The 12,595-nt window shown below is 42.0% G+C and overlaps 2 protein-coding genes across 2 annotated transcripts; both read left to right on the top strand.

Moving 5' to 3' along the window:
- Nucleotides 2,710-4,530, top strand: LOC107632829. Its single transcript, XM_016336477.1, has 3 exons — nt 2,710-2,992; nt 3,746-3,936; nt 4,015-4,530. Exons 1-3 carry the CDS (start codon nt 2,710-2,712, stop codon nt 4,528-4,530), a joined length of 990 nt encoding a protein of 329 aa, XP_016191963.1.
- LOC107632828 lies at nt 6,584-7,096 on the top strand. The gene has a single exon (XM_016336476.1). The coding sequence runs from the start codon at nt 6,584-6,586 to the stop codon at nt 7,094-7,096; it is 513 nt and encodes a 170-aa protein (XP_016191962.1).

The raw sequence follows: 12,595 nt of genomic DNA on the forward strand, positions 1-12,595 counted from the left end.
AGAAACTATTTTATAGCATTTCACTAATTTGAATTAAAATTTTTGTTAAACTTTGCTTGAAGAATTTAATTTGGAACATGGTTTTAGAGCTCGAACACACAAAACTTGTAAGATTTTTGAGCTTATTTGATTGGTTGCATTTTATCAACCAATATTCAGTTTTGGTGTGTCTTCTTCTCTCTAAAATTGTGATCCTTGTCTTGCTTGATTCTATATTTCCATTGTTTGATATATGCATGCACTTATGTGATTGAGACATTTGTTTCACTGAGCTCACATACCCGTATGGCCTTAACCTTTCATTATCCTTTGCAAACCAATGTTGAGCCTATTTCACCCCTTTTGTTCTTTACTTTAGCACATCATTAACTCTAAGCGGAAAACAATAATGTCCTTAATTTGAATCCTTGGTTAGCTTAGACTAGTGAGAGTGCTCATGAATTAAGTGTGGAGAAATTGGGTTTGGAAACGTTTGGTTTGGAAATTGGGTGTTGTTTATTTTTATTAAAATGTGAAAAAATATTGAGGATTTTTTCATGCATTCAATACCTTAATCATATGCATTGAGAAAAACAAAAGAAAAGAAAAGTATAAAAAAAAAAGAGAAAAAGAAAAAAAAAAGAGCAAATAATAAAAAGGGGACAAAATGCCCCAAAATAGATGGTGATAACAATGCATATGTACTGTACTCAAAATTAGGATGCATGAATATGTGGAAAACATAGTTAATGGGTAGTTAGATTTTGTACTTTGATTACATGGATTGTCTTAAGTTAGGTTGGAAGTTTAGGTTAATCAAAGTTTCTGATTATAGTCCACTTGACCAAATACAATCCTACCTTGACCTTAATCCCATTACAACTCTTAAAAGACCTCTTGATATGCATATTTGTGCATTAAATTTCTGTTGATTGGTAGAAGAAAAGCAAGCCTTAGAAAGCAAGATTAGTAGAGAACCGAGAGAATCAACCCTTAAACACTTGAGTGATTAGAGTGTATACACTTCCAGTGAGGGTTCGATGCTCGATTCTGTGTTTCCGGCTTTCATGAGCTTTCTTCTTGCAAGTTACTTGTACTTTATTTTGTGATTTAAATTAGTGGAATCCAGTTTATGTTTGTCTTGGAGAATGTGTTTACTTTTAACCAAGTAGGTATAAACATTTTGCATTTAGTTGTATTCATATAAATAGGTTGCATTTCATAATTTCTACCATTCCTCTTCACTCTTTTAGTTTCTCTTGAGCTTATTAGCATGAGGACATGCTAATGTTTAAGTGTGTGGAGATTGATAAACCGCTATTTTATGGTTTATTTTGTTTGGAATTGAGCGGATTTTATCAATTATTCTCACACTTATGCATATAATTCGCACGTTTTACATTTTTCTTCCCAATTTTGTGCAATGATTGAAAACATGCTTCTTTGACCTTAAATTACTAATTTTTAATCTTTTCTTATTACCATTCGATGTCGTGATCTGTGTGTTAAGTGTTTTCAGATTTTATAGGGCAGGAATGGCTTAGAGGATGAAAAGAAAGCATGCAAAAGTGGAAGGAACACAAGAAACTAAGGAGCTGAGCAGTGAGGATCGATACGCACGCATGGCTGACGCGTGCGTGGAACTTGGAGCATTTTACAGTGACGCGTACTCGTGACTGACGCGTATGCGTGACAAGTGCAGAAGTCCAGCGACACGTATGCGTGACAAAGCGTCACGTACTGGTTTAGACTATACACACGACATAATCCCATTGGAGAATTCTATACCGACAAAATATAGCTCGTCAAAATAGCGCCGTTGCCGGGGAGTTGCAATTGTGTGCCATGTTGTTGGTTAGTGTAAATATGTGGATATGTGAATACTTGCATTTTTATTGATTGTTGATAGTTCAATTGTTAGTTAGGATTAATCTTTGTTTAGTGTACCTTATTGTCATGAGTTCTATGCTCTTTCATTGAATGACGCGATCACTACCTGATCTAAGCTTAGCCACTTTTGATCCCGAAATTGAGAGAACTTTATTTCATCTAAGGCAAGCTAGGAGACGGTTAGCCTTTGGAGGTGGTGAAAGGGTTTCTACCAATTCACCAACCATACCTGAGGGTGAATCGGACACGTCATTTGAGGAGGAAACCATTTATTCTTCCATTGATACTACTAATTTTTCTTCTATCAATCTAGGTACCGAACCAATGGCCGCTCTAAGGAGAGTCACTCTTAAGGAAGCCAGTGCTCCGGACTTTGTTCTTCAACCGCTTCAAGTGCGTTATCCGGAGTTGAATGCTAATTTTGAACTCAAGACCGCTTTGATTCATCTTCTACCCAAGTTCCATGGACTCTCCGCCCAAGATTCTATTAGACACCTTAGAGATTTTCAAGGTGTATGCTCAACAGCTAGGCGGGAGGGTTTCGATGAGGTTACTATTTGCTTGTTTGCCTTCCCTTTCTCTCTAGAGGGAAAAGCCAAAGAGTGATTTTACACTTTGCCCGATGAGATTTTTGGTGATTGGAATTTGCTTAGAAGGGAGTTCTTAGATAAATTCTTTCCTCCGGAGGTGACGGATAAATTGAGAAAAGAAATTTCATGCATTGTTTAAGGTGAAATAGAAACTCTATACGAGTATTGGGAAAGGTTTCGGAGATTACTTGACTCATGCCCACACCATATGATTGACACTCTAGTGTTGATAAGCTATTTTTGCCAAGGAATGAAACCACGAGACAAGATCCTCTTGGACGCCTCAAGCAATGGTTCCTTGACAAAGTATAGAACGGCGGAGGAGGCATGGCAATTGATCACCGATTTGGCCGAGTCCACCCAACACGCTAGACAAAGAAACAACCATCCGAGAGCTATAAATGAAGTTTCTACTACTGGTGAGACCGCCGCCCTTACCAAGACCTTGGGGGAAATGACAAACATTCTAAAGCAACTCCAACTAAATCAACACCAACCTCCACCCCCCTCAACCACAACAAAGTCAACAATTGGTTCCTCAACGAGTGTGCAAAATTTGCTCTTGCTACACCCATTACACTGACGAATGCCCAAACATCCAAGATGATAATACTTTGGCGGCTACTAATGCCTACTACAATCATCCAAACCAAGGTTATCATCAACAAAGAGGCAACTATAACCAAGGGGGCAATTTCAATCAAGGGTGGCAAGATAACTCCAACCAAGTGTGGAGGGATAACTCCAACCAAGGGTGGAGGGATAACACCAACCAAGCATGGAGGGACAATTATAATCAAGGGAGAAGGGACAATAGTGGGAACCAAAGATGGAACAACAACAACAACCAACAAAACCGATACCAACAAAATCCTCCATACCAAAACCAAAAACAAGGAAGAGCCTACCAAACCTACCAAGCACCTCATCAAAGGCAAGCACCTCCACCCAACCAACCACAAGCGCCTCAAATCACTTACCCCTCTCCTTCTTCTAATCAAGATAAGACACTCCGCTCCATCTTCCAAAGCCAAAAGAAGTTTCAAGCAACACTTACCTCAAGCCTTATCGGTATTACTTCTACACTCCAAGCCCTTGTTTCTCGCATAGAATCAACCTCCACCTCTACCACTCAAGCCTCAAGCTCAAGTGCCTTACCCTCTCAACCTCTACCCAACCCAAAGGGTGGCATCAACGCCATCACCTTGAGGTCCGAACCAAATTACAAGAGAGGAGTAAGCCAAGTCCAATAGAGATCACTCAAGATGAGGATGTGGTTGAGATAGAAGAAGTTGAAGAGGAGGATGAAGCTCAAGAGGAAGTTGAAGAGGTGATTGCTCAACCAAGGGGTGGATTGCATAAGGATGGGGATGTCTTGCAAGATGCTACTCCAATCCCATTTCCCACATTGGCAAGGAAGACCAAGAGGCGAGTTGAGTTGGATTCCAAAATGGTGGAGATGTTCAAGAAAGTTGAGGTAAACATCCCTCTCTTTGATGCTATCTGCCAAGTGCCTAAATATGCAAAGTTTCTAAAGGACTTATGTATGAACAAGGAGAAAATTTGTGAATTAGAAACTATTCGCTTGGGAAGTTCAATTTCCACTTTAATGGATGATGTGCCGGAAAAGTGTGGTGACCCCGGCCCTTGCTTGGTAACTTGCACCACAGATGGGGTAGAATCTGTTGATTATAAGTGCAATCTTGGCGCTTGTGTGAGTATTATGCCCTTGTCCGTTTATGAGGTTTTAAAGCTCCCACCGTTGAAACGGTCGGCTACCCGATTTGTTTTAGCGGACAAAAGCATAATTTTTGTAGTTGGTATAGCGGAGGATGTTCTAGTAAGCATAAAAGGGTTGGTCTTCCCGATTGATTTTCATATTCTCAAGATGCCCCCTAGTGATTTCGGAAGGACTTCATCTATTTTTCTTTGGAGGCCATTTTTAAAGACCTCCCGGTTCAAATTAGATGCGTTTTCGGGTACCTACTCGTTCGAGATCGATGGAAGAGAAGTGAGCTTTAATCTTGATGAAGCCATGAGACACCCACCGGAGGATCACTCTATATTCTAGTGTGATTTGATTGATAATATTGTGGCCCAAGTTCAACAAGATGATTTTGATGGAAAGAGTATGATTCAAGACCCGAGTGTAGGGAGCTCCCATGTATGTGAAGAAGAGGTCCTATCACCTCCAATGATACCGGAAGACAAAGTACCGAGTCATGAACAAAATGCGGATTTGAAGTCCCTCCCAACCCACCTAAGATATGCCTTTCTTGAGGAGAACCAAAAGTTCCCGGTAATAATTGCAAGGGAGCTCACCTCCTACCAAGAGGAGAAGTTGCTCAACGTCTTGAGGAGAAATAAGAAGGCCAATGAGTGGAGCTTGGCGGATTTGGTTGGCATTAGCCCCAGGTGTGTGAACACCGAATTTTCTTAGAAGAAGGAGCCAAACCCATTAGACAACCTCAAAGACGTCTAAATCCTACCATTTTAGAGGTTGTGAAGAAGGAGGTCACCCGGTTATTAGAAGCGGACATTATTTATCCAATTTCGGATAGTGAATGGGTGAGCCTCGTCCAAGTGGTTCCAAAGAAATTTGGTGTTACTACAAGAGTCCAAAACTCATGGAGAGTGTGTATTGACTGACGATTAAACTTAGCCACTAGAAAGGATCACTTTCCGTTGCCCTTCATCGACCAAATGCTTGATCGCCTATGTGGTTTTTACCGGCGATTCATTAAGGACTTTAGTAAGGTGGCATTACCTCTCTCTCGATTGTTGCAAAAGGATATGGAATTTGATTTGAGTGAAGAGTGCATGGAGGACTTTGACAAGCTCAAAATTACTTTGACCCAAGCTCCCAGAGTGCGAGGACTGGATTGGACTAGACCTTTCGAGATCATGTGTGACGCCTCAAACTATGCGGTGGGAGCGGCGCTAGGTCAGCGCGAGGGTAAGATTCCTTATGTCATTGCCTATGCTTCTAAGACTCTAGATGGAGCGCAATCCAATTATACCACCATCAAGAAGGAATTGTTAGCTATTGTCTTTGCCTTGGATAAATTCTGGGCTTATTTACTTAGCTCTAAGGTGGTGTATACTCGGATCACGTGGCTTTGAAGTATTTGTTGGCCAAAAAAGAATCCAAACCAAGGTTGATACGATGGGTGTTGTTATTGCAAGAATTTGACCTTGAAATCAAAGATAGGAGTGGTTCGCAAAACTTAGTGGCGGACCACCTAAGTCGCCTTGAGCAAACAAAGGGCGATCCCACTCCTATTAATGATACATTCCCTCTTGAGGGCTTGCTAGCAATCTCCGAAGTTATCCATTGGTATGCACCTATTGCCAATTACTTGGTTGCTCGCACCTTTCCTCCCAATTTCTCTCAATATCAAAAGGATAAGCTTAAAAGTGAATCCAATTATTACGTATGGGATGATCCATACATATGGAGATGTGGTGCCAATCAAGTAATTCATAGGTGCATCCCGCAATCCGAGCATCAAGCTATTTTGGAGGCTTGCCACTCTTCCGAGAGTGGAGGTCATTTTGGTCCTCAAAGGATGGCTCGGAAGGTTTTGAATTGTGACTTTTGGTGGCCTACACTTTTCAAAGATGCATCTCTCTTTTGTAGCTCCTGTCCACAATGCCTTAGATTTGGAAATGTTTCTAAGAAGAATGAGATGTCCCAACAAACAATGTTGTTTTGTGAAATTTTTTATGTTTGGGGTATTGACTTTATGGGGCCCTTTCCAAATTCTAATGGTTTCATGTATATCCTACTTGCTGTTGACTATGTTTCCAAGTGGGTGGAAGCAATCCCACTAGAACCGATGATGCTAATGTAGTGCTTTCTTTTGTTCGAAATAACATTATTTGTCGCTTTGGATCACCACGAGCAATCGTGAGTGATCAAGACTCGCACTTTTGTAACAAAAGGATGGTAGGGTTAATGAAGAAATATGGCATCATCCATAGGTAGCCACAGCGTACCACTCCAAACGAACGGCCAAGCCGAGGTCTCCAATCAGGAAATCAAGCGTATATTGGAAAAGGTTGTGAAACCTCATAGAAAAGATTAGAGTTCCAAACTCGGTGATGCACTTTGGGCCTACCGGATGGCGTACAAGACGCCAATTGGCATGAGCCCGTTCCGATTGGTCTATGGGAAGGCTTGCCACCTCCCGGTGGAGATAGAACATAAAGCGTATTGGGCCGTAAAGGAGTTAAACACAGAATTTGGGGTTAGAGTCGAAAGGAAGCTACAATTGGTAGAGCTTGAGAACCTTAGATTGGAAGCCTATGAGAATTCAAGGCTTTACAAGGAAAAGATGAAAGCGGTACATGATAGAAACATAAGAAGAAGAGAGTTTAGAGCCAGAGAACTAGTTCTCCTCTATAACTCTAGGTTAAGGTTGATGCCCGGAAAACTAAGATCAAGGTGGGAAGGCCCCTATAGAGTGGAGAAAGCGGAACCATATGGAGTCTACCACCTAAGGCACCCTTCAAGCCCTAATATCTTCAAAGCGAATGGTCATCGTCTAAAGCTATACCATGGAGAAAAGATGAAAAGCAACAAAGAGGTTGATGTGTTCCTTCTTGAGGACGCATCCGAAGGCGAGGAGATTTGAGCTCATGACCGTCCAACTTAAGGACGTTAAATAAAAGTGCTAGGTGGGAGACACCCTACCACGGTATGATCGTTCTTTGCTTCTAGTTCATTGTACATAGCATTTTTGAGTCTTTGAGCCTTTGTGATTGCTTGACTTGTGAGTTTGTTCATAGTAGCGTTGATTTTACTTGATTTTGTGTTAAATTGCTCATGAGGAGTTCATTGATAATGGATTGATTGGATTGAGATGTGAAGAAATGCTTTAGGATTGAGTGTTACATGAGCTTCTTGATGTTTTTGACCCCTAGTGCATGCATTACTACCAATTTTATGCCTTAATTGACTCTCTTCATGTGCATGAAAAAAAAGGGGGTCCACGCTTAAGCATGCAAGACGCGTGTGCGTCGATTGCCCGTTCGCAACTCTTGGTCCATTTTCCCGAGAGTTGCACGACCATCGCGCGAGCATTGCGCGAAACGCGCAAGCATTGCGCGAAACGCGCGACTGCCCATCCACGTATAAGCGTGAGGCACGCTCACGCGTCATCTTCCCCAAATGCCCATCCACGCGTGTGCGCCTATGACGCGTACGCGTCGGTTGCTCTGTGTGCCACTCTTGGTACATTCACCCGAGAGTTGGCGAGCATCGCGCGCGCACTACGCGAAACGTGCAGCTACCCCCACGCATAAGCGTAACGCATGCACACACGTCATTTTTCTCACCCTGACAATCCACGCGTGCACGCGCTTTGACGTGTATGCGTCTTCCCCTCAGTCTACCAACCCGCGCGTACGCATGGGTAGCGCTCGCGCGCCCCTCTTTTGTCCCACTTACCCGCGCGCATGCGCACGTGGCGCGTACGCATCGGTCCCTCGATGCCACTTATGCTACAGCGCACCCTATTTGCTTTCCTTCGCCCATTCTCCTCTTCCTTTCTTCTTCCTTTCTTCTTCACCACTTCTTACCACCCTCTCTCTGCCACCACCACCGGTGGCGCTACTCACCGCCGACCACCACCTCTGGCGGCTACACATTCTCTCTCCTCTCCTCTTCCCATTTCTCTTCTCCTATCTTCACTTGCACTACACCTTGCCCTCTTTCTCTACTCAAGGTTTCTGCTACTTCTTCCTTTCTCCTTCTTGTTTAAATTTTTCCATCCTTAGTTGCATTCCATTGTTTCATCCATTTCTTCTTAATTATATTTTGATTAATGCATTCTTATTTAAATTGCTTGCTTTCTTTCCCACTTTCTATGGGTGTTGAGGTTGGATTCATCTCTTGCATTGGTGTATTATTTTAATATGCTTTGACTTCTTTGTGATGTGTGGTGTTGTTTGATGAGTGGTATTGCATTTTGGGGGTGCTACATTGCTATATTTCCTCCATTTGCTTATTGTTTGAAGATTACACACCAAGTGTTCGATGAAAGACACCAATGAGTTCTTGTTTCAAATTTGACACTATCCTTTCCACTTAGTGCCCTTTTTCATTACACTTGCGTATCTTTAGGTGTATTGAGGCTGTTGTCCTTCATATTTCCCATTCACATGCTCATTACTTGTGACTTGCTTCCTTGTGACATATTGTAAGACTATTATTTCCACTTTCTCTAATTCTGCCTTACTTCATTGGTATGCCTCATTGTCATGGAATTGGACTAGGTGTATGACTTTCTTGTGGTTATTCCCTTCTTGCATATGCTACTTTGTATTATTATGGATGCTTGAGCTTGTTCCTCTCATGCCTTTTACTTGCATGCTTATCCCCCTCTTGCATCCCATGCTAGTGCATTGTCCCATATTTCAATTGTTGTCTCGCTTGCATGTTGCAGCTGTCATGCTTTCAAGACACCTATTCTTTTGTGGCATTTATCTCACTTGCATGTTATAACTCAAGTGTTGTTTCTTTGAGTCTCATGTCTCTCCTTTTCCTCTTTTTTTTCAGATGGCCATAAAAAAGGACAAGGAAAAGGCACCGAAGAAGCCGCCTACCAAAAGGGCACCTCAAAGACTCACCGCCAAGGCGCCCCAAGCTAAGCCTCTCTCCAAGAAGGCGCGAAGCATCATTAATATTGATGCACAAGAGAAGGAGAACCCTCCAAGGGATCCCACTAGGTTTTCCAACCTCTATTGTGAGCTTATATACCCCATCATGGTTGCAAGGAATTATCATGCCGAACCTCTTCTTGCCCCTCCGGAGCATATAGCTCAAGTTGTGTTACCTCGCATTGAGTGGCGGCAGTGGGAGTTTCTCATGCGTCGACCACAAGAGGCCAATCTCTCATGGGTAGTGGAGTTCTACTCCAATTACCACTCTCCCTCTCTTCAGACTGTTTTTGTGCACCGGAAGCAAGTCCCGGTCACCGAAGAAGCCATCCAAGGGATCTTCAAGGTCTTACCAGTGGCGGCCGAGGTAGATGGTTACCAAGAGGTCCTCTCACAGCGCGACTCATACGGTTTCGATTGGGATGCTATCCTCCGGGTGATTGCCGAACCGAAAACATTTTGGACCCGAGGGTGGCTCAAGTCCCGACCTAAGGGCACTCTTGCGCACTATCTTACCGTAGAGGCTCGAGCATGGACACAGATCTTGTCTCATTACGTGTTTTCCAGCACTCACGAGACGTTGATCACCGCAGACCTAGCCTTGCTAGTTTGGTGCATACTCACGGAGCAGCCAGTCAACATTACTCACCTCATCCACCAAGCCATGGGTCGAGTTCATGCCAAGGGTAACCTACCTTTCCTTGCCCTGGTAACAGAGTTAGTTGCTGCTGCTGGTGTTCCCCGGGAGATTAAGGATCAGAGAGCAATAATTCCGATGGAGGGCGACGTCGTCCCAACCGGCAAATATCTCAAGCCTCCAGCGGACACTGGAAACCTTGCCATAGCCACTCCTTTGGACATCCCTACCACTTTCTCTACACCACAAGGATCGTCCAACCAATTGCTTGTAGCTCTCCATAGGAAGATGGACCGATACGAACGGCGCAACCAACACCGATTTGCTTATGTGAAGAGGCTTTTGAGTTTTGTGACGCCACCTATGGAGGTGCCGGAGATCTCCACTTCCACTTCAAACTTAAGTGAAGATGACCCTCATGATGGAGAGAGTGGAAGTTCCGGACCCGATCGCTCCTTGCGCATTACTACTAGCACGGAGGACCGTGCTAATTCTTAAGTGTAGGGAGGTCGTTCGACCGATCTCCGTAGGTAATAATAATTTTTCTCAACACCCATAATGTTGATTTTTCCTTTGTTAATTAGGATAAATTGCATGGTTAGTTTTTGTATTTGAACACTTCTTGCATGTTAGGACTACTTGGTTAGTTATGGTGATAACTTCGTTTCTAAGAAATCAACTATAGGGCACCCTACCAATTTGAAAATTTTTGTGTTAATCTTGCTTGAAAAATTTATTTTGGAATGTGGTTTTGAGCTAATAACAAAAGCATGTGAGATTTGAGCCTAATTGTGTGGTTACATCATATAACCACTTACTTTCATTCTTGTGTGCATTGTTCTCTTTCTATGAGTGTGATCTTTGATTTGTTTGATTCTTTATGTCCACTATTTCTTGTTTGAATGCATATATATGATTGAGGTCATCATTTCACTTAGCTCACTTACCCAAAAATCCTACCTTTCATCAACCATTGCTAGCCAACTTTGAGCTTATTCTAACCCCCTTTTGTTCTTAATATTAGCACATTACAAGCCGTAAAGCGAAAAATAATAAATGTCCTTAATTTGGATCTTTGATTAGCTTAGGCTAATGAGTGTGTGCGTCATTCAAGTGTGGGGAAACTCGGGGCATTGGTTGGAAAAAAGGTGTGTGTTGTATTTTTGTTGAAAACATTGAGAATTGGGTACATACTCATGTGTTAATTAAATTCTAAACCATATACATTGATACTTTTGTATATGCTATGTTGCAAAAAGAAAAGAAAAGAAAAAAAATGATGAGAAAATAAAAAGAAGAAAGAAAGAAAAATTGTATATATATATAAAAAAGTAGAAAAAGAAAGAAACAAAAAAAAAAGATGAAAAGGGGACAAAATGCCCCAAAGTGAAGTCCAATAATGATCAATGCATATGTGTTGTGGTGAAAAGAAAGAATGCATGAGTATGTGAAAGAGTGAAGAATGGGTAGTCAGGCTTGTCTTAGATTGTTATAGGTTTTGTATAGGTTAGGTGGGAGGCTTATGTTGATCAAAGATTCAAATCTTGAACTCACTTATCCATATATATGACCTTACCTTGACCCTAGCCCCATTACAACCTAAGGAAAGACCTCATGATATGTGTACGCATGCATTAAATAAGTGTTTATTGTTAGATAAAAAACAAATCTTAGAAAGCATGATTAGGGGAGGATTGAGTGAATCAAACCTAAACACTAGAGCGACTAGAGTGCAAACACTTCCGGTGAGGATTTGATGCTCAATTCTTTGTTCCCGGCTTTAACAAGCTTTCTTCATGCAAGTATATACACTCCACTTTGATGCTTGAATTGATAGGATTATGAATTGTTTGTCATTTTAGCCCTATGTTCTCTTATATATATATACATTCTTGGAAGTTGGTTCACCCTTAACCAAGTAGGCAGATACATTTGCATTAGTTGCATGTATTTAGGTATATTGCATATCAATAAACTCCTTCTCCTATGTTCTTTGGTCTTCTACTCTTTAAGCGTGAGGACATGCTTGGTTTAAGTGTGGAGAGATTTGATGCACCGCTATTTAGTGATACATTTTGTGCTCAATTTGAGTAGTTTTATCAATATTCTTTCACACTTATCCATATAAAATGCATGGTTTTGTGTTTCCTTCCCAATTTTGCTTAATGGTTGAAAACATACTTTTTAGGCCTTAATTGTGCTACATTTTTATCTCCCTCTATTACCATTCGATGCCGTGATCCGTTTGTTGAGTGATTTCAGAGTTTATAGGGGCAAAAATGGTCTAGAAGAGAGGAAGAAAGCATGCATAAGTGGAAGGAGTAAGGAAAATGGAGTTTTGGAGTATTAGCATCGACGCGCACGCGCAGCCTACGTGCACGCGTGGAAGCTGAATTCTGGAATTGGCGCGCGAACATGGACGCATACGCGTGGCTGGGTGGAATCTCCATCGACGCGTACGTACGCCTGACGCGTACGCGTGTATCGCAAAAATCCCATCGACACGTGCGCTTGACCTACGCGTACGCGTGACGCGCGCACGTGACTTTTTTAGTGAAAACGTGCCCAGCAATTTCAGAGGATTTTCAGGCCCAATTCTGAGTGGAATTCTGGCGGGAAAAGCTTAAAAGAACCAAGGATTGAAGGAGAAGACATCTTTTGCTCATTGTAGTTAGTTACATTTGGAAGTTACATTTTTAGAGAGAGAGACTCCAACTTTCCAATTGTACTTGGATATTTTGGTGAGATCTAAATTTGATTGAATTTTACATTGCTCTAGAGTGTAGATCCTCTTCTTCTACTTTCAATTTGTGTTCTTGTTACTCTAACCTTGTAG

This window comes from Arachis ipaensis, chromosome B03 (genome assembly GCF_000816755.2).
Source record: "Arachis ipaensis cultivar K30076 chromosome B03, Araip1.1, whole genome shotgun sequence".
Taxonomy (NCBI): Eukaryota; Viridiplantae; Streptophyta; class Magnoliopsida; order Fabales; family Fabaceae; genus Arachis; species Arachis ipaensis.